Source organism: Balaenoptera borealis, assembly GCF_965194805.1.
Source record: "Balaenoptera borealis genome assembly, chromosome: 9".
NCBI classification, from domain to species: domain Eukaryota; kingdom Metazoa; phylum Chordata; class Mammalia; order Artiodactyla; family Balaenopteridae; genus Balaenoptera; species Balaenoptera borealis.
The window spans coordinates 48,190,469-48,215,078 of NC_138873.1; the positions used below are offsets into that span (position 1 = coordinate 48,190,469).

Below are 24,610 nucleotides of genomic sequence, written 5' to 3' on the forward strand. Positions count from 1 at the left end.
TTAGATAGATAGTAAAAAAGTTTCTTCTTTGAAATTTTTGTAAATTCAAGTTGGTCATGCTTAACTTTAAACAATTTTAACTCAGCATTTAAGTTGCTTAATGTCAGAATAGTGTTCATCATTAAGATTATATAGGTGCTACACTAAAGACGTCAGGATAGTTTGTTTTTTCTTAAGTTGCTTAACATCAAGTGTAGACTAAATACTGTCTTAGTTGCATTTTTTACTCTTCAGTCAGTTCTTTTGACATCATAGAGATATAACTTAAATGTAAAAAAGTGTAAAATGTAGAAAGGCCTCTCATCATCACAGTCAGACCCAGAGGTTGAATTCATGACTTTAAGTCTCACTACCTATATTGTCTTCATTTCTTTATCTGAAATTAATTACTTAATATATAATCACAGGAATAAGTTGAAAATTGTATGTCTTTAATAAATAGGTTTTTACCAAAAAACACAGAATTCCGTTATATTCTGAACCATTTATGCTGTTTTCTTTTTGAAATCTTAATCTTCAGGAACAGGATCTGGACTTGGCACATTTCTTTTAAAGGTGCTTGAGGATGAATTCCCAGAAGTATACAGATTCGTGACTTCAGTTTATCCTTCTGGTGAAGATGATGTCATAACCTCGCCTTATAATAGCATGTTGGCAATGAAGGAACTTAATGAGCATGCAGACTGTGTGTTGCCCATTGACAACCAAGTAAGAAATGGCGTTGTAATTTATGGACATATTATGTATACATTCAGTCCTGTGTTATGCTTATGTGTGTACGTGAAACAGTCTCTTCACTTTTCAGCCTACCCGTCTAAGAGAAAAAATAAGTTTAAATTGCTTTTTTTTGTCTTTTCTTCCTGGTAGAATGTCATCTATGTCCTCTCTTCTTAATAGCTTCTCTCCCAATATTTTTTCCTTAAAAGTCTTTATTCGACATCATTAGCAAAATTGACCTCATGGTGAATTCTGGAAAGTTGGGTACAGCTATAAAGCCAAAGAGTCTGGTTACTTCAAGTGCTGGAGCTTTTAAAAAGCGGCAGGAGAAACCATTTGATGCAATGAACAACATTGTGGCAAATTTGCTGCTCAACCTAACAAGGTAATCCTGTTGACGGTGTACTTAAGGGCAGTTTAAAAACTTCACTTGCTTTTGATAATGTTTTGCAGTAGCATTTTTTAGTTATTGAGTTGTAGAAGCTTTTTTAAAAACTTTATTTAAAATAAAAATTTTAGTTTGTCTAGTGTTTTCAGATCTTGGAGTGATAGACCAGAATTTTATTTTCTCTGACTCCAGAGCAGCATTTTATTTTCCCCAGGTATGTTCCATGGAATATTAACAGGTGTTAAGTGGTAAAGGGTTTTGAAGGATATACACTTGAGAAACACTTGGTTAGACAAAAACAAACTTGGTTTGTTGTTTTTTTTTTTTTGCTGCAAAATGTCTTAACCTTTTAAACCAGCTAATCTATACCTCTTTATTAGCTGGTCCAAAATATTTCTTCGACTTTGATCTAAAAAATTGCTTTGGCATTATTATATTCCAAATTGTAGAGCATGTAAGCAAATCCCGGGGGAATTTAGTAAGGCTTATAGAATAATTAAATAACTATTGAACTGTATGTATTTAATTCAATCTAAAGTCTGTTTTAAGTAAGATTTTTATGTAGGTAATTAGCAACTGTAATAGAGTAGTTACACTTCAGATAATACTGAAATAAGAATTGCTGTAGATGTTATATTATATTTTAATTATCTTTATACACGATGTTCATGATACTAAATTTCACTAATACAGAAAAAAAGAGCATATATTCTCTACTGAAGTACAGCATACAAAAGGATGTAGGAAAGTGCCTGCTGACTAAATCAAGCTACATTAAGTTAAATATTTTTCGTGCTTTAATGTTAATTTTTTAGCTCTGCAAGGTTCGAAGGATCCCTTAATATGGACCTTAATGAAATCAGCATGAATTTAGTTCCTTTTCCTCAACTGCATTATCTTGTGTCAAGCCTAACACCTCTGTATACACTGGCAGATGTTAACATTCCTTCTCGAAGGTAAGCTGTAGTAACTTTATTCCAATTACTTGAGGGCTCAAATTACTTTAAAAACAAACATATTTTAAAGAGAAAAGTTTATAATAACTCTAGTTATTTCTTCATACCATTTTCTTTGTGAGAATTATATAAAATATAGGTGATGACAGCCATTTTTCCATTTAGTGAATACTTCCTTATTTAGAAGTCATTGTTTAAAAATGTCAGTATTAAACTATTTGAAATTAAATCTAATAACTAAATTTTTAAGCTTATGAAAATTAATAAAGATATAATTTTTATTGAAAAAGATTTAAAGGCTTTGAAGTCTGATGTACTTAAGTACGAATGCTAATTCTATCATTTACTAGCTACAGAACCTTGGGCAGGTGACGAACTTTTAGTTTTTCTCATCTTTAAAAATGAGAGTCAGAGTACCTACCTCATAAGCTTGTTGGTATATTAAATAAGAGTATTTAATTAAAAAAGAGTATCTTTTAAAGCTCTTACCACAGTCTAGCACCATAGAGGGTTTACAGATATTACTCTATTATAGCTATTATGTATCACTTCCAGAACACCTTGTTTTATAACTGTGTCATTTTTAAGCATAAAACTTATATCAATTTACTTAACAAAAATGTAGTTGAAACATACTCTTAGCATATACAGTGATAATGAGCTTGAAAAGGTCACACTGACATTCACAGTTGACTGAGGGAAAAGGTCTTGTCAGACTCTGCTAGAGGAAATTATGTAAATGATAAAGTAAAAACTAGATTACAGATCTTTTTAATAGTTTAAATTTTGGCAACATAACAATTCTATACTGTGGGAATGTCACAGTAATACTGATTAACTTTTATTTGAGCAAGTAACAAATAACTGACTATGCCAACTAATAGGTGCGGTCTCTTTCTTTGTGGGATGCTGATGAGCTTAACAGGTTAAGCGACTTGCATAGTTTACTGAACATGGGAATCAATCATTAAATGTTTGCTTTTATTATCAGCCCAGCATATTAAAAATGAGTATATTTAGTAAAAGGTACACCTTTAATGTGGACACATAGAATGTAAATTGGTGCTAAACTATTTATTGTACAATAGTGATTATCCAGACATTTAAAGTTACTCCTTAAAAAAATAAAGACATGTAATTTCTAATTAAGTTCAGCATAATCCTGCTTGTGTGTGTATGTACACATTTTTCTTTTTGGTTGTGCCGGGCGTTAGTTGTGGCAGGTGGGCTCCTTAGTTGCAGCTTACCAGCTCCTTAGTTGTGGCATGCGAACTCTTAGTTGCAGCATGCATATGGCATTTAGTTCCCCGAGCAGGGATTGAACCCAGGCCCCCTGCATTGGAAGCACGGAGTTTTAAGCACGGTGCCACCAGGGAAGTCCCGTGCTTGGTATATTTTGATAAAAATAATACAGTGTCAACATTTAAAATTTTTATTTATATAATTATAGCTTGTTGCAGGTTTGTTTTTAATTAAAATATGTTAGTGGAAAATCTGTAAGGAACCTTAAGAATGTTAGACTCTTAAGGAACTTATCACAGTGTTCTTTCTAGCTTTGTGGGTTTTTTCCTTTTTCTTTTTGCTTCTACTGTACTATAGGTATTTCAAAGGCTGCCATATCCACATATGGACACGTTTATCCTTGAGCAAATAATAAATTGTTTTTAAATTGTACTATTAAAAGGCATAGTTTTAAAACTTTAATTTCTTATTAGTAGTTTACAAACAACTGAGAATGGTTTTTGGATGTGCTTCATATTAATAAACATCATCTAGTCCATTTTTATCAATGAAAATGTTAAAGCACATATTAGAGTGTGTATGTTAAATTCCTTGTTTCTAATGTAAAGAGAAATATCCCAATAACTATAAATAGCTCCTTGCTAGTTTTTATATTTTTTTGACAAAAGAATGAGTGTGCCTGCTTGTTGTATAGTGGTTCTTAACCTTTTCTGGGTTTCCTTGACTTCATAAAAATGCCTAAAAGCACATACACACCACAATTTTGAGCACAGTAGAGGATTCATGAATCCCCCAAAGCTCACCATCCACTAAGAGAGTCCTCTATCCTTACTGTAGAAGAATCAGGATAGAATGTAAGCTCCATTAGAGTAGGAAATTGTTGTTGTTGTTCACTGCTGGGTCTCTTGCACCTAGAATAGTGCCTGGCACATAATAGGCATTTAGTAAATATCTACTGAATGAATAGGCAGCATAGTGTAATTTCTGTGGCTCTTCCTAGACATTCTGCAAATTCAGCACACAGTTCTGGCTAGAGTTATCTAAGGAACCTAATCATATTTGCATTGAGTTCAGTGGGATTTAAGAACCAGACTGGGGTCATATTAGAGGCCTAGGAGCCTGCATATTATTAGATATAAACTTCATCGGTCACTTTTATCTTCCTCTCTTTAGAGGAATGATAAAAGAATGAAGTTAAAAGACTTCATTCAGTTAAAAGCCTCCCTTTTCAGGAATAGTAGTATAGAATAGTGTCTTTTTTGGAGAGCCTAACATTGTCCTTTGATAGCTTCCTCCTTATTATTCCTAGCTAATTTATGATATATTTTATAGACAAAGTAATCTTAATGTAGTAGGTTTTTAATTAGTTTTGATAGTTCTGATACTACGAAGTAGATAAGCATACTGAACTAAGTAAAAATGACACAATTTTCAGAAATCAGTACTACATAGAGCTCACTAATGATGTAGTCAATATTTTGTAGCTACCTGAAATCACCAATATATTGCAGAAGCTTTTTATTCCCCCTAAAAAAAAATATTGCGTGATTTCCTCTCCTCATATTTATCCAGATTGCTTTGAGGAAATGATAGCTGAGATTCAGAATATATTTGTGTGTGAAGTGTATTTACCTGTAGATGACTGTCTTTTCATTTTATAGTTACACATAGAAGAAAGATGTAGTGCAGTATTTTGTATAAACAGTGACTGTCTCATTGTTTTAGGTTGGATCAGACGTTTTCAGATGCCTTCAGTAAAGATCACCAGCTAATTCGAGCTGACCCCAAACATAGTCTCTACCTCGCCTGTGCCCTCATGGTTAGAGGAAATGTACAGATTTCTGATCTTCGCAGAAATATTGAAAGGTTCAATTTTATATTTTTCAAGATAATGTTATGTGTACTGTTTGTAACAGTGTAGCATGTAGTTAAGTAGCACTGTGAACTTAATTGAAGTGTGACTTTGAGCAAGCTACTTAGCCTCTCAGCCTGTTTTCCTCAAATGTAGAATAAGAATAATAATAGTACAAAGTTGTTATTTATGTTAATTATGTTATGCACATTAAATGATATGTTATTTTCTGAAAATGTTCAGGAAATTTAGCTATTGTTATTGTTTTTATTACCACCGCTACTACCACTACACTGCTTCTAAGTTTGTTTTACTATTTGACAGTCTTATTTTTTAGGAAAACTGCTCTATTGAATTACAAAGTAAGGAAAATTATAATACCTTCATTTCTTTTCATCCCCAGATTTCTAATGTTAAGGAATGTGTTTCTAGCTTCTTGAATCACCATTATGGCCAATTTAATGTCCCTTGGTTCACTGTCAGACTGTACCATAATACTGCTAGTATTAAAAAATAGGTAACTTACATTATATACTAAGCACTTAGAATGGTACCATTAGTAATGTCCTAGTTTAACTAATGTGGGCTGCCATAATATGGCAGATATTTTAGTACCTTAATTCTTACCTTTGAGTTTTTGCATCTCAGATTAAAACCTTCTCTACGGTTTGTCTCCTGGAATCAAGAAGGCTGGAAGACCAGCCTGTGTTCAGTACCTCCTGTGGGCCATTCCCATTCATTATTAGCTTTAGCAAACAACACATGCGTGAAGCCTACCTTCATAGAACTGAGAGAGAGATTCACGAGGCTCTACAAAAAAAGGGTAATCATCGGTACACCTTTCTAACTATATGTGTTTATTTTGGCTATTTAAGATGTATTGTCAAGAATTAAAGTAATACAAATCAGGTGTGATCCCGCCTGCTCTGTGTATTGATTATAACTGAAGAGGAGAGGCTTACTCAGACTCTAAATGAGAAATCTCATGGGTTTATAGGATTTAGGTTCTCATTTTTCTTGTAAAGCTGAGTGTGAACTATCATTTTAATAAGAATATTTACATTATAGGATAGTTGTCTGTATTAAATTTCCTGAAAATGGTCAACATCATTCAGTTTTTTTATTTATAGGCTCATCTTCATCACTATCTACAAATTGAAGGGATGGAGGAAAGCTGTTTCACAGAAGCCATGTCATCTTTATCAGCACTCATACAGGAATATAACCAACTGGATGCCACAAAAAGCATGCCTGCAGAAGATTTACCTAGACTACGCGTAGCTGTGTGAAAAAGAAACCCCAAAGATACAATTTCTTTTTCTTAATTTCACATTTTTTGTCCCCTTACCTTTCTATTTTAGAATTTTTGTGATTCAGAAAGCCTGATGTGTGTTTTTCATATTGGGAAGGTTTTTTTTTTTTTTTTTTTTAATTTATTTATTTATTTGTTTGTTTATTTTTGGCTGCGTTGGTTCTTCGTTGCTGCTCACAGGCTTTCTCTAGTTGCAGCGAGCGGGGGCCACTCTTTGCCGCGGTGCGCGGGCTTCTCACTGCAGTGGCCTCTCTCGTTGCGGAGCACGGGATCCAGGCGCACAGGCTTCAGTAGCTGTGGCACATGGGCTCAGCAGCTGTGGCTTGCAGGCTCCAGAGCAAAGGCTCAGTAGTTGTGGCACACGGGCTTAGTTGCTCCGTGGCATGTGGGATCTTCCCGGACCAGGGCTCGAACCTGTGTCCCCTGCATTGGCAGGCAGATTCTTAACCACTGCAGTACTAGGGAAGCCCTTGGGAAGGTTTTTGTCTTTAGAGTAGTTTCCATTTAATCACAATTTGTTGATGATCCCACTGTGTGAAATTAGCCAAGTCCTAGTGCCTTGACTTTAAACATCTGTCTTCCAAAAAGTCGTGTTTTCTAAAATTGAGAGAACGGAGTTCTTCAACATTTTATTTTATTTATAGTCTCATATTTAGGCATTTATACAGAGATAATCATGTCTTCAATAAAAGTCTTGTACAGATATATTTTTTATATTTATTGATAATTTATGTCTTCACATTCTGTTTAAATTCTAACTCTTTAAAAGTAAATATGGGAGTAGAAGAACACAGTATAAATATTTCTTTGTAATACCCACTAACTTCAGGAATAGATTTTATTGCATCTTGAGGTTTTATTTCTTCTTTGGGTAACCACTTGTTTGCACTCAAAAGAATCACAATTTACAATTATTTTAACTTGTATTAAATTATTTTTAAATATAATGGTTTTTTTTATCAAACCAGTTAATTTTGTAACAATAAATGTCCATGTTTTTAAACTATGCTACTTATCAGTTTTGCTTGTCCCTTTTTTTTTTTTTTTTTTTGGCCATGCCGCGTTGCATGTGGGATCTTAGTTCCCCAACCAGGGATCAGACCTGCACCCCTTGCATTGGAAGCGTGGAGTCTTAACCACTGAACTGCCAGGGAAGGCCCACTTGTCACTGTTTATACAAGCAAACAGAACATTACTAAGCTTGATATTTTCTTTGAAACTTTGCAGTAAATGACTAATAGTCTAGTGAAAGTGTTCCAGTTACTATAAATCTCGTTTTAGCCTTCAACATTAATTTATCTTTAATCACAATTTATATTTAAAATTGATAGGTGATTTATCATTTAAGGAAGTAATTTTGAGCAACAATTTATTTTCAAGCCAGAAAAATCTGTTGTGTGCTTTCTTTAATGTTATTTTTTAAATTTCTTTCCTTTTCAGATTAAGGATACTGCTCTTGGTCTTTATCTTGGAAATTAAGTTTTTTACAGTATTTGGTATAAAAATTTAGATTACAGTTGTCAACAGTGGCCAAAGAAGTTCCATTTTGTTCCTTCCAAAAGAAATCTTAGTAAACTGATATTCAGGATAGGGCAATGGAAATAATAAATATATTTACAGCTTAGTCTTATTCCTAGTTAAGATTTAATCTAGAAAATCTTGCTCACCCTATAATGATTATGTGATTGGAGCCTAGGCTGTATTGTCAAAGTACAAAGTTTTAAAACTTTAATATGCTTTTTATATAGCTTCAACAGATCATTTCAGATTATTTTATAGAATAAAATGTTCTCTTGTAAATTGTATAATTTTTCATTATGGAATATGTAGATGGAACCAAATATCTTTGTATTACATAATTATACATTTTAAGAGCTCAATTTTAAGGTTTTCATATTTTACATAAATTTTTAGGAGAACCTTTTTTAAAGCTTCTGATGCCTTAAATACAGTTATCTGAGAATAGCTAGGCATTCTTACTGTTTTAAACCAGTAAGGCAGATTTGCCACCCTTTTAAAACCATTTTAAATTTTGATGTAATGACATGATTAACCTTAACTTTTTCCCCATGTGCTTGGTTTTATAGGATCTTGAGCTCAGAAAATATATCTCCTGGATCTCTGCAGTTTCTCTGACATACACAAGATGTAATCCACAGCATCTTCCATTTAAATGACCCTTCATTTGGGCAATCAAATTGAATGGTAATCATTTTAGACTTGTTAGGGACACAGCATCTTTTATCCAAGCATACCCCACAGAAAGTGGGTTTATAACTCTGAGTGCTTGAGCATCCGGAAAAGACAAATTTTTCAGCTTTGACAGGTTGGAAAGTAGGTTGGCATGTTTTTCCTTTGGGGATCTGAAAAGATATATAACGTTAAGTCACTCTTTAAACTTGATTACAATAGTTCAGAAAAGTGATACTTTATGGACTGTTACATAAATACACAGATATAATTATTTTCAGGGCATTAATAGTTGCCATTTAGTGACATCCAGCCCTTTCTTTTCTACCTTTAAAATCCCCTCTCACCAGAGGACCTTGAAAGTCCTCCCTGTGCTTCCTCCGTCATATTATAGGACCCACTCCCCAATGTTTTTCTGCTATCTACCCTTGACTTAGTTCCACAATAAATGAAAATTTCTCTGTTTTGTTTAATATCAAGGGCCAAGGCTTAAATTCTCTGACATGGCTCAGACAGTTTTAAGTAGATGGATAGATGAATAAACATCTTAATCCCTTTGAAATTGTCAACTTTCTAATATGATAGGGAATAACAGGGATAAGATTGGTTTTGTAGCATTTCTAAAAATTACTCTTGAGAGAGTCACAGAAGCAGGACCAGCTCTAGTTATACCAAGCAATCTTAGAGTATGTATTATTATATCATAGTCCTTTGGCAAGTAGTAGCTAAGGAAAGCATTTTGGAAATAGTGTGGTTCCCTCTCCAAGTTGGTGATACATAAGATCAGAGCTTCTCTGATGTTCCTAATGTTTGTTTTTATAATTATGATGTAGCAACCAAAATCTTTTATCAATTGCTCTGAATCCACTACATAAAATTAATATAGGAAAAAGAAGATAGACTCTGAAAAGGATCTACTCTGAAAAAACAATACACCTGGTGGGGTGCCCCAACAAATCAGGCTGATCAAGACCCACACTAGTAAGCTGTTAACCTGTTGATTCTAGATACCCTAACGTTACCTCTCTGCTTGGTGAAATTTTTCCCACAAAGTGCAGTTAATTAATGTCTGCTGCCCTCCAAGATAGTTTGACTTTAAGAGTTACAATGAAGTGGTTTTATTAATAAACACTTCCAAAACACATATAGACACACACATACTTTTCATGAGTCTCAATATTGAATTATGATGAAGTTAATTTAAATCTACTTAAACTTTACCTTTACTGTCTTTGATATATTACTGTCGCAAGGCTGAATGTAGCACAGTCTTCTCTCATTTCTCATTTCACAGTTGCTGTTTTCATTGGTTACCCTATTAGATATGCCCATCCCACATGTTCTGGAGCAAGGGGTCCACTTTGTTGCTTGCACAAGACATTTTCTTTTCCAAATAAGTGGGAGATTCCTATAAGCTAAAATAAAGGAGGAGGGAGTGCATGTGTATAAATATATATGTATTCCTGTAGGTAGATAATTTTTAATCATTTTTAAGCTAATAGTTAATAGATCTGAACTTTATATAAAGTAACTCAGAATAAAATAAGCTTATGGTCTAATTAATCATTCTCTCTTTTTCCCACTCCCCAAATTATCTTTCAATCAAGTATTACAGTGCAGTATCTTAGGAGGAATAAAAATACTTTATCTTTGAAAAACTGCGTAAAGTACCCATTTGCTTCTTTCTGCTTAGCCCATCCTCTGAGTACTAAACACGCTTATGCTTTGATGGATATCTGCCTTTTCCCTGGTTCTTGCCTCATGCTTGATGTTATTTTCAACAGATGTTGAAACAGACATTAGTAATATTAGGGAATTCAAGATATTAATCAGAACAAGGTGGTCTTACCGTTAAATTTCGTGATGTTAAAATCTAAAATACAAAAGTTAGATTTGAGAATTCAGCTATCAATAAGACCAGTTATTTTCTTCTCCACTTTTTAAAATCTATTCTTTTAGAAAATTCTCTACGTTACACTGAACTAATCTAAATACTCATATACTAAGTCATGAAAAACGTGCAATCTGTTTTATTCATTCAGCTTAACTGTTACATTCCCTATGGTATCAGGCCTATGGTATTCCCTCTGTTGTCTAGACATTTCATATCACTTCGGAATGCATGGACGGATCTATGGGTGAGTGGGTTGGCTAGACAGAGACCCCCTCCACTGCCTGCAGCTTAGGAGAAACAAGGGAGGGGAAGGGGGTGAATAATGAAAATATAAAGAGTGCATAATAATTCTTCCATCTTCTTGTAAATCCATGGGGAGCTTTCCTCCTGCTCATGAATGAATCAGGCACTTGGTTCATTTTAAGCAAACTGCTAATTGGTTCATTGTCTCAAAGCATTTCCTTCAGGTTAATATGCATCCTAAAGTGGGTGCTTTGGGAGTAAGGTGGAGATTTGAGTCTGCAATTAACACAGCAAAGTTCAGGCTACATTACTTTAAAATATCAACTTAAAAAGGAACCCCCCCCCCAAAAAAAATGCCTTCTTGATAGAGAACAGTCACTTTGAAGTATGTGCTATCTTTGAATAAAACTGTTGTCAGTGTTATTACAGTAGGATCTTGCCATTGCACACAGAACTGAGGGAGAGGAAGCAGAAAAATGGAGATACCTGGAAGGTAGACAACAGTTTAAAGACCTCAGCACAGGAAGCAGGTTAAAAGCTTGGCATGCATCTGCAATAAATAAAGGTAGGTTAGATTATCATATTACCAAGAACCCCCCTTAGAGTTAAGCCAAGAGCTGCAGTTCAGGAATTTGCTTAACATTCATTAAAGGGCAAGAAAACTAGAAGAAATTTTCAAAGTACAAGTTCAGTGTTTGGTGAGCAGTGAGAAAAGCATAGGGGCATTATGTCATTGCATGCTTCCTGCTGACCAAGCAAAAGCTAGATTCCAACCGTAGACTGTCGAATTAATTAAGTATATAAATTACTATCACAAATATATCTTAAAGTGTGCATGTGTCATTGTGCTCAACTTTGAAAGCAAACTCCTGTTTGGGCCCATAAGTACAGTTTCAAAGTTAAGCAGAGGAGAGACATTAAACTGAACATATACTTCCTTTGAAACATATCTAGGCCTATATTTTAATTACCAGAGAGCACTTGGGAGATTTTCTCATTTTTTGTAGCAAAGTACTGACCACTAAGAATGACCATCTGACACCTCCTCCAACCAGGTTCCAAGTGAATCCACTGAAACTGCTCTGACTTCACAAATGAGACCAACTTGACCGTGACCCAAAGGCCTGGCCTTGGGGACAACTGCTGTTCTACGGTGGTCTCACCAGGGAGGTTCACGCATGGGTTCTAAGAACTTAACACTGAGTCACTAAGATCCAATGCAGAAAATCAACTGTTCTTGTACGTGTGTTAAAAAAAACAATTTGGCTTATATTTTCAAAAGTTTTAGAGCGTTAGCAGTATCACGCAGTTAGCTGAAAACCAGGGATGGTGAATGCCGATTTGCCGTAACCTGTTAAAGTTTTTTGAATTAATTGGCATAATTGGAATCCCAGAGGATGTTCCTTTAAGAATTAGTTTTTAAAGATCTAACTCATTTCTCTGATTATAGTTGCTTTTATTAACTATCCACATAAGTGAATTCAGGAGTCTTTAGCATACATAAGTATTCCATATTTCCATGGCACCTTTCATTTACTAAGCTCCAAATTTCAAGAAAAAGGCATTCTTAATTTCTGGATGAAAGCACAGATGTGAATAATAACCAGGCATCAATATTGCCCTTTTTGAGTCCTTCCTCACCTGTGCTTCATCTGCTGGCATTTTTGAAACTCCTGTCCCCAAAAATCCCTGGCACCTAAATAAGATGCTAGCTTAGAGCAGACCAAACTACAAGGTTTATGAATATACTGATGCCAACTGTAAATGGCCAGATGCTCCAGATGAGTAATAAAGATTCTCATTACAAGTTTCTGACTACACACATACCTGGGTAACCTACTTAAAAATGCCTGTGTGCACATTTATTTAGAGAAGTTGGTAATTGTTAAGCTTCATTTTCAGTGAATGAAAGGGTAATTTTATATTAGTTTTATCTGTTTTTAGAAATGTTTACAAATCAATGTACCCTCAAATATTTTTGATCATAGCCTTCCATTTCTGCTTTTACCATATGGAAAAGTTACCTTTGGAAATTTTTGGCACTGGATGGTTCATACCTCTTGCCCATAATAGAACAATACAGATAAAAGTTTTTCTAGGCCAGGGTACATGTGGATAATATTTGGTCAGTTTTCCTGAGAAGAGGTTAAATGGAAATAAGTAGAGGTAGTAAGAGTTTAGAAGAGTTTTCCTGACCTAGTAGAGCTTTCAAAGACTGGAATATTTGGGGAGTTCCCTGGTGATCTAGTGGTTAGGATTCAGCCCTCTCTCTGCTGTCGCGTGGGTTCAATCCCTGGTCAGGGAACTGAAATCCCATGAGCTGCGTGGCCAAAAAAAAAGGAAAAAATCTAAAACATTATAAAGTTCCCTTTTCAGATACTCAGAGCATACCTGCCTGAGGTAGAGACTGAGTATGATGGCACACTCACACTGATCACCAATCAGTAAGTACCTACTTAGTTCCTATGGTACATAAAAGGAACATGAAAGAAAACCAGGCAAAGTCATACATGAGAGAGAGTTCTACTTATGAGTACCTGGCATTGTTTTGTAGCTTGTTGACAGCTGCTGTTGTGATGACCCCAGGCCACATTTTGACTGATCAGTCTTCTTTCCACCTTTAGCCCTAGAGCAGTGCCTGTCAGCCGGCTTTGGTATGAACAGAGGTGTGCATCCAATGGCCCCACTCACACAGAGGCAGCTAAACAGGGGATTGGGCTGAAACACTTGGCCATTATGATAATGTACCCTGTTGAACTCACATCCCACAGCTACAAGGTCTGAAAAGAGAAAAGAGCAAAATCACCAAAGAAGTCATAACTGATAGTCTAGACTTCCAGTTGTAAACCATAGAGGAAATTGCTATCTCCTTTATGAAATACAGTTCTCAATTTTTTAGGCCACATCTGAAACCTCCTTCACAGAACATCTGTAAAAAGTGAAAATGAGACATTTTCATTATATCATAGATTATCAGCCCTGAGTAGTCACCTTCAAAATTAAGACCCTGTTCCCTGTTCTTGAGTAAAGTTAATAAAAAATCACTATGAGTGGGGCTTCCCTGGTGGTGCAGTGGTTGAGAATCCGCCTGCCAATGCAGGGGACACGGGTTCGAGCCCTGGTCTGGGAAGATCCCACATGCCACGGAGCAACTAGGCCCGTGAGCCACAACTACTGAGCCTGCGCGTCTGGAGTCTGTGCTCTGCAACAAGAGAGGCCGCGATAGTAAGAGGCCCGCGCACCGCGATGAAGAGTGGCCCCCGCTCGCCGCAACTAGAGAAAGCCCTCACACAGAAACAAAGACCCAACACAGCCAAAAATAAATAAATAAATAAATTTATTTTAAAAAATAATCACTATGAGTATAGCACTGGGATAACGACTGTAAACCTCAGAGCTGGGCTGATGGCTGGTGAGACAGACATCCCCAGATGCGCAGCAGCAGGCTGGGATATAGTCCTAGGAAGTTAGGATAAGTGAATGGGTGAAGAAATCATAATTTGTTTACAATACTGCAAGGTCAAAACCTTTTCAGAATACTAAGATGTGACTGACTTCACTGTGTTGACATTTGTACTGATGATGCAAAAGCAGCAGTGGCTAAAACTGCTGCTGGCACTTTAGCGTGAATCAAACTGTACAGGTTAGTCACTATTTTTCCTTGCCATACACTTGTACATAAACATACTGTTTTTTAAAGTTCTTAGTTCTACCTAAGAATGTCCTTAATGACACAGTAAAAAGTACTAATTTTATTAAATCTGAGTGATCAAATATACATGTCTTTTTAATATTCTGTGTGACAAAACAGGAAGTTACGTAGAGCCTTTCTCTAGATATTGTACCAAAGTACAATAGTTATCTCGAGGAAAAGCACCTATGTTATTGTTTGAGTTGTGGGCCGAACTAACCACTTTTTTAGTGGTAATTTCCCCTGAAGAAATGATTGACAGATACCTCATGGTTATTCAGACTTGGGTATTTGGCAGACATTTTCTTGAAAATCAACAAAACAAGCCTGTCACTTCAAGGAAAACAACGGACAGTACTTGTTGCCAGTGACAGAATTTAAGCTTTTGAGCAAAAATTAGAATTTTGTAAAACTTGTGTCCACCACTGAGATCTTTATAGCTACCCAATATGTAGACTTTTCTGATAATTTTGGTACTAACTAATGTGATTTTTAAAAATATCTATATAACCCATTGTTCCAAACTGGTATTTTCCAAATAACCAATGCATGGTACTACAAAATTATACATGAGGAAAAGCCCCATTCCAAGTGGGTCGTTGAATAGAGGAATGTATTTTAATGTCACAGGGTTTGAAAAGTTCATTGATTTGGTTTCCGATTCCACATGATTAGCAGTGATGCAGCTAATTTTTAAGAAACTCCACTGCTCAAGTTTTAATATAATATGAAAAAAGAATATTCACAATTATCTGAAAAGTCTGTTAAAATATTCCTTCCTTTTCCAACAGCGTATCTGTGTGAGGCTGGAATCCCTCCATATATTCCAAACTAAAACAACATATAGCAATATATTGAATGCAGAAGCAGATGTAAGAATCTATCTTCTGTTAAGCTAGGCATTAGAGAGATTTGCAAAAATGTAAAACAATTCCACTTCCACTCTTCTCTAAATTTCTTTGTTTTTAAAGTAAAATTTTTCCACAAATAATATATTATTCTTACTAATTTGCAATGGGTTTGGTTTTTTTTAATGTATTAGTAAATATTTTTAAACTTCTAATCCATTAAATACGAAGAGATAACTCACATAAACAAAAGCTCTTTGGGTCCTCATTAATTTCTAAGACTAAAGGGATCCTCAGACCAAAAAAAAGTTTAAAAACCATTGTTCTATATGATGAATCAGCACATTCTCTGTAAAGTTATATCTTAAGCCTTTATATTCGGTCTCTGTTGCAACTACTAGACCCTGCTATTGTAAAGCAGCCACAGACTGTATGTAACTGAACTGGTGTGGCTGTTCTCTGATAAAACATTATTTACAGAAACAGACTGTGGGGCGGATTTGGTCCCTGAGCCATAGTTTGTGACCCCAGTTATAGATCATCCCCACCCCCATCCTCATGGCTGTGCTCTGTTACAATACTCATCCCATTGTACATAAAGTTACTTGTGGAAAGATCTGTCTGACACAATAAACTTTGACTCCGTGAGGGCAGGACCTGTATCTCTCTTTTCCCTGTTGTGCCCCACCTGCTGGTCACAGTGTCTAGCTCAGTAGCGGATGCTCACTAAGTGTTTGTTAGGTTAATGAAATACCTTGCCTGGCACTGTTTGGGAGAAAGGGGTCTCCTGAATGCCAGAGTCTGATAGATCATGTTTTTCCTGTTGAATTTCCATAAGTAATAGCTAACATTTTTGAGAATTTACTACATACCAGATATTGTGTTAGGTGTTTTGGGTTTTGTGTCTTCATTTCATTTGATCCTCCTAATAACTCTATAAAATAGGAAGTACATATGATATAACTGAGGCACAGAGAGGTTAAGCAACTTGATCAAGGTCACTCAGCAGACAGAACTCAGAATTTGAACCCAGAGCCTACATTCTTAACCAATATACAATAGTCAAGTGCTGACAGGGGCATCAGGCTATCAGCTTGAACTGTTCCACACATTCAGTCCAACTCCAGAGATGTGCTCTCATTCCATACTTACAACCAAACTTCTGCTAGTAGTTTTCCTTCCCACTTAGACTTTTCTACAGAGTAACTTAACCACCCAGCTGACATGAGTATTTCGCTTCCCTTAGAAATTTTATTTTTTAATCCTCAATAAATCGGTATCCTGAATTATTGTCAAGGCATAGGTTTAGATGGTCTCAAGCAGTCTGCAGAGCTAAGGCCCACAAAGCTGAGGATCCTGTTGTGATTTGGGGTGCCCCTACCTTCTTTTTTACAAATGTGCCTCAGTAAAAAGTACAGTAACTTGGGCTTCCCTGGTGGCGCAGTGGTTAAGAATCCGTCTGCCAATGCAGGCGACATGGGTTCGAGCCCTGGTCCGGGAAGATCCCACATGCTGTGGAGCAACTAAGCCCGGGCGCCACAGCTACTGAGCCTGTGCTCTAGAGCCTGCGAGCTCTAGGCCGTGCTCTGCAACAAGAGAAGCCCCCACTCGCTGCAACTAGAGAAAGCCCGTGTGCAGCAACGAAGACCCAACGCAGCCAAAAATTAAAAAAAAAAAACAAATAAATTTTAAAAGTACAGTAACTTGATGGTTAGTTGGGAAGGCTGAGATTAAAGCTGTATGTCTGAATACTAGATATACATCCTTACATTTTAAAAAAGATTATCTTTTAGTCACAGAAAAGGTTGAATTCAGATTGCTTCTGACAGTATTAACGAAAGCTGTCATTTGTGGCACTTTAATGAGTCAGACTGTTTACATAATTTCTCCTATTTTTATCATTAAAAGCAATTACCTGAGAAGAACTGCAAGATCATTTCAATGCAATAAAAGTAACAGGTTTCTGAATGTGTGTGTAACATCTGCTCGTTTCACATGGTGTCCAGTACGAGAAGGCTAGTCTCACTGGTGCATGGAAACTAAACCCACCTCATAGTTAGTCACATTAAGCTGATTATTCCAAAGTAACAATTGCAGACAAAAATCCTGTCTAGACTCCACATTCGCCAGCCAGTGCAGAAGGAAACACTTACATGCACACACTCCGGTCTCGTACCTAGGCCCGTCTGCTGAGTAGTCACAGTACAGCCCTTTGTGGGGGTCGCAGAGGTCAGCCTCGTTGCAGGTGTCCCCTGGTTGCCTGGCACAGATTTTACAGCATCCACAGCCATCCCTCACCAGGCTCACTCCAGGAGGGCAGCTGGGCTTCTGGTGAGCGCACTGACAGGGCCAGTGACAAAACTGTTGACGATGGTGCACTTCTGCTACCTCACCAGGCCTTCCTTCGGGTGCTGTGTCTAATAGCCCAGTGCCTTGGGCCCTGCGGTAGAACTTCATTTGACAACAAAGGTGATGTTAGAAATGGTTCCGCAAACTAATTTCAGAGGTTTTCTAGAAACAGATTTCCCCCAGATTACGAGAATATAGTGTGGTGAATTGTAATAATAATAGTATCTATCAGTATTTGACATGATCACTCGCTCCTTAAACTTTTCTGCACTCAGCTTCCGACACGTGACTCTTACTTCTCCTTTCTCACTGATGGCTCCTTCTCAGTCTCCTCTGCTAGTTTCTTCTCATCATCTTCATCTCTAAACACTGGAACCCCCTGTGGGTAAAGACCTCTGAAGTAACTTCCCTCACTGTATCTCATATCTCCACCCAGGCCTCTCTTCTGAACTCAAACTGCCTACTTAACAGACCTCCACTTAGATATTTGACAGGCATAGCAAACTTCACATGACCAAAAACAAACTCCCAATTCTCCCCTCCAATCTACTCTTCCTTACAAGGGAAGGAGAGAGGCAGGTGTGTCAGAGAAGATGTGATGCTAGAAGCAGAGGTAACACAATGCTGCTGCTGAAGGGGGGGGATCACAAGCCAAGGAATGCAGGCAGCTTAAAAAAGCTGGAAAAGGCAAAGAACAGATTCTCCCCTAGACTCCCCGGAAGGAACACAGCCCTGCCTTGATTTTAGCTCTGTTTCCAGACTACAGATGCCAGAACTGGAAGAAAATAAATCTGTGCTGTTTGAAGATTGTAGCAATTTATTCAGTAGCAATAGGAAACAATACACCCCGTTTTACAAGGGAGGACTATGGGGCTCTGATTGCTTAACCTACTCCAGGTCACATATCAAGTAAGTGGAAGAAGAGGGACTTACACCAGGCAGGCAGCTTCCAGAGCCTGAGCTCTCAATCCTTACCTTCCTCCCTTCCCTAGGCCAGGTCTTGCCACCAACGAGCTTTGATATTGAACAGATCACTGAATCTCTGCGTCTGTTTTTCCTCTCCAGCCCAGACTCTCCCCCCTGACCTCACAACTAACTCATTCATCTCTACGGGGTATATCCCACTTTGATGTCCCACAAGCACCTCACTTTCTCCCTCCCCACAAGAAACTGCTCTCAGCTAGTCCCCATTTTAGTGAATGGTGGCATCATCCCCTGAGATCCCCAAGCCAGGAAACTGAGATCACCCTCACCTGTTCCATCTCCTTCATCCCTCACACCCTTACGTCAGTGACCTGCAGGGAAGTCCAAGCTCCTGAGCACAGCATTCAGGGCCCTCCTCGTCTCTTGCGTTCCTTAGATTCCTTAGCTTCTAGCAAATGAAAGTGCCTGCGGTTCCCTGCATATCTGAGGCTGTTCCTTCTACCTGTAACCTTCTTCACCTGCCCCCACTCCTTCACTGAGTTACCACCTTCTCCAGAAGACTTTCTATAACCTCTCCATGCTCCCTTTTACCTGTCGGTGTACTGAAGTTAGTGTATAAGTGCCTGTCTTCTCCACTCACCCTAAAGTTACCCAACCACAGGGACTTGAGGTTCACTTGCTGGTGTACAACTGGCACTTAGCACAGTACCTGGCAAGTAATTTCTGTAATTAACTCTCAATTTTTATCTGATGGAACTGAAGGCAGTTGGACTGATTCAGACATCCTAAACCTCTTTCCAACTCAAAAACCCTACATTTAAGGGACACCAAGTGGGGAAAGCGGTGGGGGGGGATGAATTGAGGGATTGGGATTGACATATATACACTAATATGTATAAAATAGATAGCTAATAAAAAAAAAGAAAAAGTTTGGACAATGAAAAAGAAAGTCAGAATCAGAAAAAAAAAACTAAACAAACAACCCTACATTTAAAGGTATCTGTTTGAAATTCCACCATTAAATCTTCAGCCTTTTTTCTTACCACTGATGAGACATGTATTCCCTGGAGTAACACTTACAGCTACTATTTGAGTTGAATATACCATGTGAGAATAGACTTTGAGGATACAGTGCTGGGCTTCTGGAGGAGCAATGGAAATTCCAAATGTAGAGGAGCAGAATATCAAGGCTACAAATAGTGAGTGCCTGCTTCTCATTCTTGCCCAGGTTCAGACGTGGTTACCAGGGACCCCTTGCCGGGTTCGGTGGCCTCTCAGCTGGGCTCATGTTCATGAACATTCCGTCCTCCCCTCTCTAAGTGTTGGACTCTCAATTCTTGGCTTTCATGACACCAGCCCCATCTCCCTGCCCAGTTCTACCCCTACCTCTGGACATACTGTCTCAATCTCCTTTGCAGGCTCCTGTTACCCTGCATTTGACTTAGATTTAAGCTCACTGGTGTTTCATGACCTTAATGTATTGCTGTTCTCACCCTGCACACTGTCTCTTGACCATCTCATCCACCCCCTTGCCTTCATTTTCGACACTATGCAGCTTCAAATCTAAATTTCCATCCAGAACTGCTCCGCTGAGTGCAGACCCATATAGCTGGCTGCCTACTGGACGTCTCCACTAGAACATCCTACAGGAAAAACTCACGGCCCAAACTCAACATTGCCCCACCCACCCGAGACAGCTTCTCCATACCTTGGAGATAGGAAGCTAGGAGTCATCCAGGTCATCTTCCTCTCCCCCACCTCCCATAGTCATTTAACAACTAATCCTGCTTATCATCCTTATAGCCCTAAAACTAGTCACCCTTCCCTCATTTTTACTGCTACCAAGTACTACTGCAGTAAGTTCCTAACCGGTCTCCCTCCCTCAAGAATGACTTCAACAAATCTACCACGTCACAGCTTTAAGGAGCTCTTAAAAAACATATCTGTCGGTCCCCAGCATCTCCACAAAAAAAACAAAACCAAACAAAAAACACTGTATCTAGTTCTGTAAAAAATGCCATTGGTAATTTGATAGGGATTGCATTGAATCTGTAGATTGCTTTGGGTAGTATAGTCATTTTCACAGTATTGATTCTTCCAATCCAAGAACATGGTATATCTCTCCATCTGTTTGTATCATCTTTAATTTCTTTCATCAGTGTCTTATAGTTTTCTGCATACAGGTTTTTTGTCTCCCTAGGTAGGTTTATTCCTAGGTATTTTATTCTTTTTGTTGCAGTGGTAAATGGGACTGTTTCCTTAATTTCTCTTTCATCATTAGTGTATAGGAATGCAAGAGATTTCTGTGCATGAATTTTGTATCCTGCAACTTTACCAAATTCATTAATTAGCTCTAATAGTTTTCTGGTAGCATCTTTAGGATTCTCTATGTATAGTATCATGTAATCTGCAAACAGTGACAGTTTTACTTCTTCTTTTCCAATTTGTATTCCTTTTCTTTTCCTTCTCTGATTGCCGTGGCTAGGACTTCCAAAACTATGTTGAATAATAGTGGCAAGAGTGGACATCCTTGTCTTCTTCCTGATCTTAGAGGAAATGTGTTCAGTTTTTCACCATTGAGAATGATGTTTGCTGTGGGCTTGTCGTATGTGGCCTTTATTACATTAAGGTAGGTTCCCTCTATGCCCAGTTTCTGGAGAGTTTTTATCATAAATGGGTCTTGAATTATGTCAAAAGCTTTTCCTGCATCTATTGAGATGATCATATGGTTTTTATTCTTCAATTTGTTAATATGGTGTATCACATTGATTGATTTCTGTATATTGAAGAATCCTTGCATCCTTGGGATAAATCCCACTTGATCATGGTGTATGATCCTTTTAATGTGTTGTTGGATTCTGTTTGCTAGTATTTTGTTGAGGATTTTTGCATCTATATTCATCAATGATATTGGTCTCTAATTTTCTTTTTTTGTAGTATCTTTGTCTGGTTCTGGTATTAGGGTGATGGTGGCCTCATAGGATGAGTTTGAGAGTGTTCCTTCCTCTGCAATTTTTTGGAAGAGTTTGAGAATGATGGATGTTAGCTCTTCTTTAAGTGTTTGATAGAATTCACAAATAAAATTTGTACGGACACACAAAAGACCGCAAATAGCCAAAGCAGTCTTGAGGGAAAAAAAACAGAGCTGGAAGAATCAGACTCCCTGACTTCAGTCTATACTACAAAGCTACAGTAATCAAGACAATATGGTACTGGCACAAAAACAGAAATATAGATCAATGGAACAGGATAGAAAGCCCAGAGAAAAACCCACGCACCTATGGTCAACTAATCTATGACAAAGGAGGCAAGGATATACAATGGAGAAAAGACAGTGTCTTCAATAAGTGGTGCTGGGAAAACTGGACAGCTGCATGTAAAAGAATGAAATTAGAACACTCCCTAACACCATACACAAAAATAAACTCAAAATGGATTACAGACCTAAATGTAAGACCGGACACTATAAAACTCATAGAGGAAAACATAGGAAGAACACTCTTTGACATAAATCACAGCAAGATCTTTTTTGATCCACCACCTAGAGTAATGGAAATAAAAACAAAAATAAATGGGACCTAAGGAAACTTCAAAGCTTCTGCAAAGCAAAGGAAACTACAAACAAGACGAAAAGACAACCCTCAGAATGGAAGAAAATATTTGCAAACCAATCAATGGACAAAGGATTAATCTCCAAAATATATAAACAGCTCATGCAGCTCAATATTAAAAAAACAAACAACCCAATCCAAAACTGGGCAGAAGAGAGAGAGGAGAAGATGGCAGAAGCGTAAGATGCGGAGATCACCTTCCTCCCCACAGATACATCAGAAATACATCTACACGTGGAACTGCTCCTATAGAACACCCACTGAATGCTGGCAGAAGACCTCAGACCTCCCAAAAGGCAAGAAACTCCCCACGTACCTGGGTAGGGCAAAAGAAGAAAGAAAAAACAGAGACAAAAGGATACGGACAGACCTGCACCAGTGGGAGGGAGCTGTGAAGGAGGAAAGGTCTCCACGCACTAGGAAGCCCCTTCACAGGCAGAGACTGCAGGTGGCGGAGGGGGAAAGCTTCGGAGCCACGGAGGAGAGCGCAGCCACAGGGGTGCGGAGGGCAAAGTGGAGAGATTCCCGCACAGAGGATTGGTGCCGACCAGCACTCACCAGCCCGAGAGGCTTGTCTGCTCACCCGCCGGGGTGGGCGGGGGCTGGGAGCTGAGGCTCGTGCTTCGGTGGTCGGATCCCAGGGAGAGGACTGGGGTTGGCAGCGTGAACACAGCCTGAAGGGGTTAGTGCGCCACAGCTAGCCAGGAGGGAGTCCGGGAAAAGGTCTGGAGCTGCCGAAGAGGCAAGAGACTTTTTCTTGCCTCTTTGTTTCCTGGTGCACGAGGAGAGGGGATTCAGAGCACCGCTTAAAGGAGCTCCAGAGACGGGTGCGAGCCGCGGCGATCAGCGCGGACCCCAGAGGCGGGCATGAGACACTAAGGCTGCTGCTGCCGCCACCAAGAAGCCTGTGTGCGAGCACAGGTCACTCTCCACACCTCCCCTCCCGGGAGCCTGTGCAGCCCGCCACTGCCAGGGTCCCGTGATCCAGGGACAACTTTCCCGGGAGAATGCACGCCGGCCTCTGCAGCCACAGGCTCGCCCCGCATCCGTACCCCTCCCTCCCCGCGGCCTGAGTGAGCCAGAGCTCCCGAAGCAGCTGCTCCTTTAACCCCATCCTGTCTGAGTGAAGAACAGACGCCCTCAGGCAATCTATACACAGAGGCGGGTCCAAATCCAAAGCTGAACCCTGGGAGCTGTGCGAACAAAGAAGAGAAAGGGAAATTTCTCCCAGCAGCCTCAGAAGCAGCGGATTAAAGCTCCACAATCAACTTGATGTACCCTGCATCTGTGGAATACCTGAATAGACAACAAATCATCCCAAATTGAGGAGGTGGACTTTGGGAGCAAGATATATTATTTTTTCCCCTTTTCCTCTTTTTGTGAGTGTGTATGTGTACGCTTCTGTGAGAGATTTTGTCTGTATAGCTTTGCTTTCACCATTTGTCCTAGGGTTCTGTCCGTCAGTTTTGTTTTTCTTTTTTTTACTTTAAAAAAATTTTTTTCTTAATAATTATTTTTTATTTTAATAACATTATTTTATCTTACTTTATTTTATTTTATCCTCTTTCTTTCTTTCTTTCTATTTTTTCTCCCTTTTATTCTGAGCCATGTGGATGAAAGGCTCTTGGTGCTCCAGCCAGGCATCAGGGCTGTGCCTCTGAGGTGGGAGAGCCAACTTCAGGACACTGGTCCACAAGAGACCTCCCAGCCCCACGCAACACCAAACGGTGAAAATCTCCCAGAGATCTCCATCTCAACACCAAGACCCAGCTTCACTCAACAACCAGCAAGCTACAGTGCTGGACACCCTATGCCAAACAACTAGCAAGACAGGAACACAGCCCCACCCATTAACAGAGAGGCTGCCTAAAATCATAATAAGGCCACAGACACCCCAAAACACACCACCAGACATGGACCTGCCCACCAGAAAGACAAGATCCAGCCTCATCCACCAGAACACAGGCACTAGTCCCCTCCATCAGGAAGCCTACACAACCCACTGAACCAACCTTAGCCACTGGGGACAGACACCAAAAACAACGGGAACTACGAACCTGCAGCCTGTGAAAAGGAGACCCCAAACACAGTAAGATAAGCAAAAAGAGAAGACAGAAAAACACACAGCAGATGAAGGAGCAAGGTAAAAACACACCAGACCTAACAAATGAAGAGGAAATAAGCAGTCTACCTGAAAAAGAATTCAGAATAATGATAGTAAAGATGATCCAAAATCTTGGAAATAGAATAGACAAAATGCAAGAAACATTTAACAAGGACCTAGAAGAACTAAAGAGGAAACAAGCAACGATGAACAACACAATAAATGAAATTTAAAATACTCTAGAAGGGAAAAATAGCAGAATAACTGAGGCAGAAGAACGGATAAGTGA

General features: G+C 38.5%; 2 protein-coding genes across 5 annotated transcripts in view; one reads left to right on the plus strand and one right to left on the minus strand.

The window, feature by feature from the left end:
• The window catches only part of TUBE1 (tubulin epsilon 1), a 19,616-nt gene extending 12,141 nt beyond the window's left edge, over window positions 1–7,475 (plus strand). For 2 of the 3 annotated variants that reach the window (XM_082404823.1, XM_082404825.1), the window contains 7 exons: window positions 521–708; window positions 927–1,102; window positions 1,921–2,061; window positions 5,029–5,169; window positions 5,804–5,978; window positions 6,286–6,564; window positions 6,946–7,475. In XM_082404823.1, coding sequence (XP_082260949.1) covers window positions 521–708; window positions 927–1,102; window positions 1,921–2,061; window positions 5,029–5,169; window positions 5,804–5,978; window positions 6,286–6,444 — 980 coding nt within the window. In that variant the 3' untranslated portion in view covers window positions 6,445–6,564; window positions 6,946–7,475. The remainder of the gene's footprint in view (window positions 1–520; window positions 709–926; window positions 1,103–1,920; window positions 2,062–5,028; window positions 5,170–5,803; window positions 5,979–6,285; window positions 6,565–6,945) is intronic. The other variant, XM_082404824.1, reaches the window with a different exon arrangement.
• CCN6 (cellular communication network factor 6) overlaps window positions 6,566–24,610 on the minus strand; it is a 27,446-nt gene continuing 9,401 nt past the window's right edge. Inside the window, exons 2-5 of one of the 2 annotated variants that reach the window (XM_082404876.1) lie at window positions 17,487–17,784; window positions 13,332–13,574; window positions 9,879–10,072; window positions 6,566–8,830 (exon numbers count right to left, since the gene is read on the minus strand). In XM_082404876.1, the coding sequence (XP_082261002.1) occupies window positions 8,549–8,830; window positions 9,879–10,072; window positions 13,332–13,574; window positions 17,487–17,784 (1,017 nt within the window). In that variant the 3' untranslated portion in view covers window positions 6,566–8,548. Of the gene's footprint in view, window positions 8,831–9,878; window positions 10,073–11,280; window positions 11,345–13,331; window positions 13,575–17,486; window positions 17,785–24,610 lie in introns of those variants that run through there. The other variant, XM_082404877.1, reaches the window with a different exon arrangement.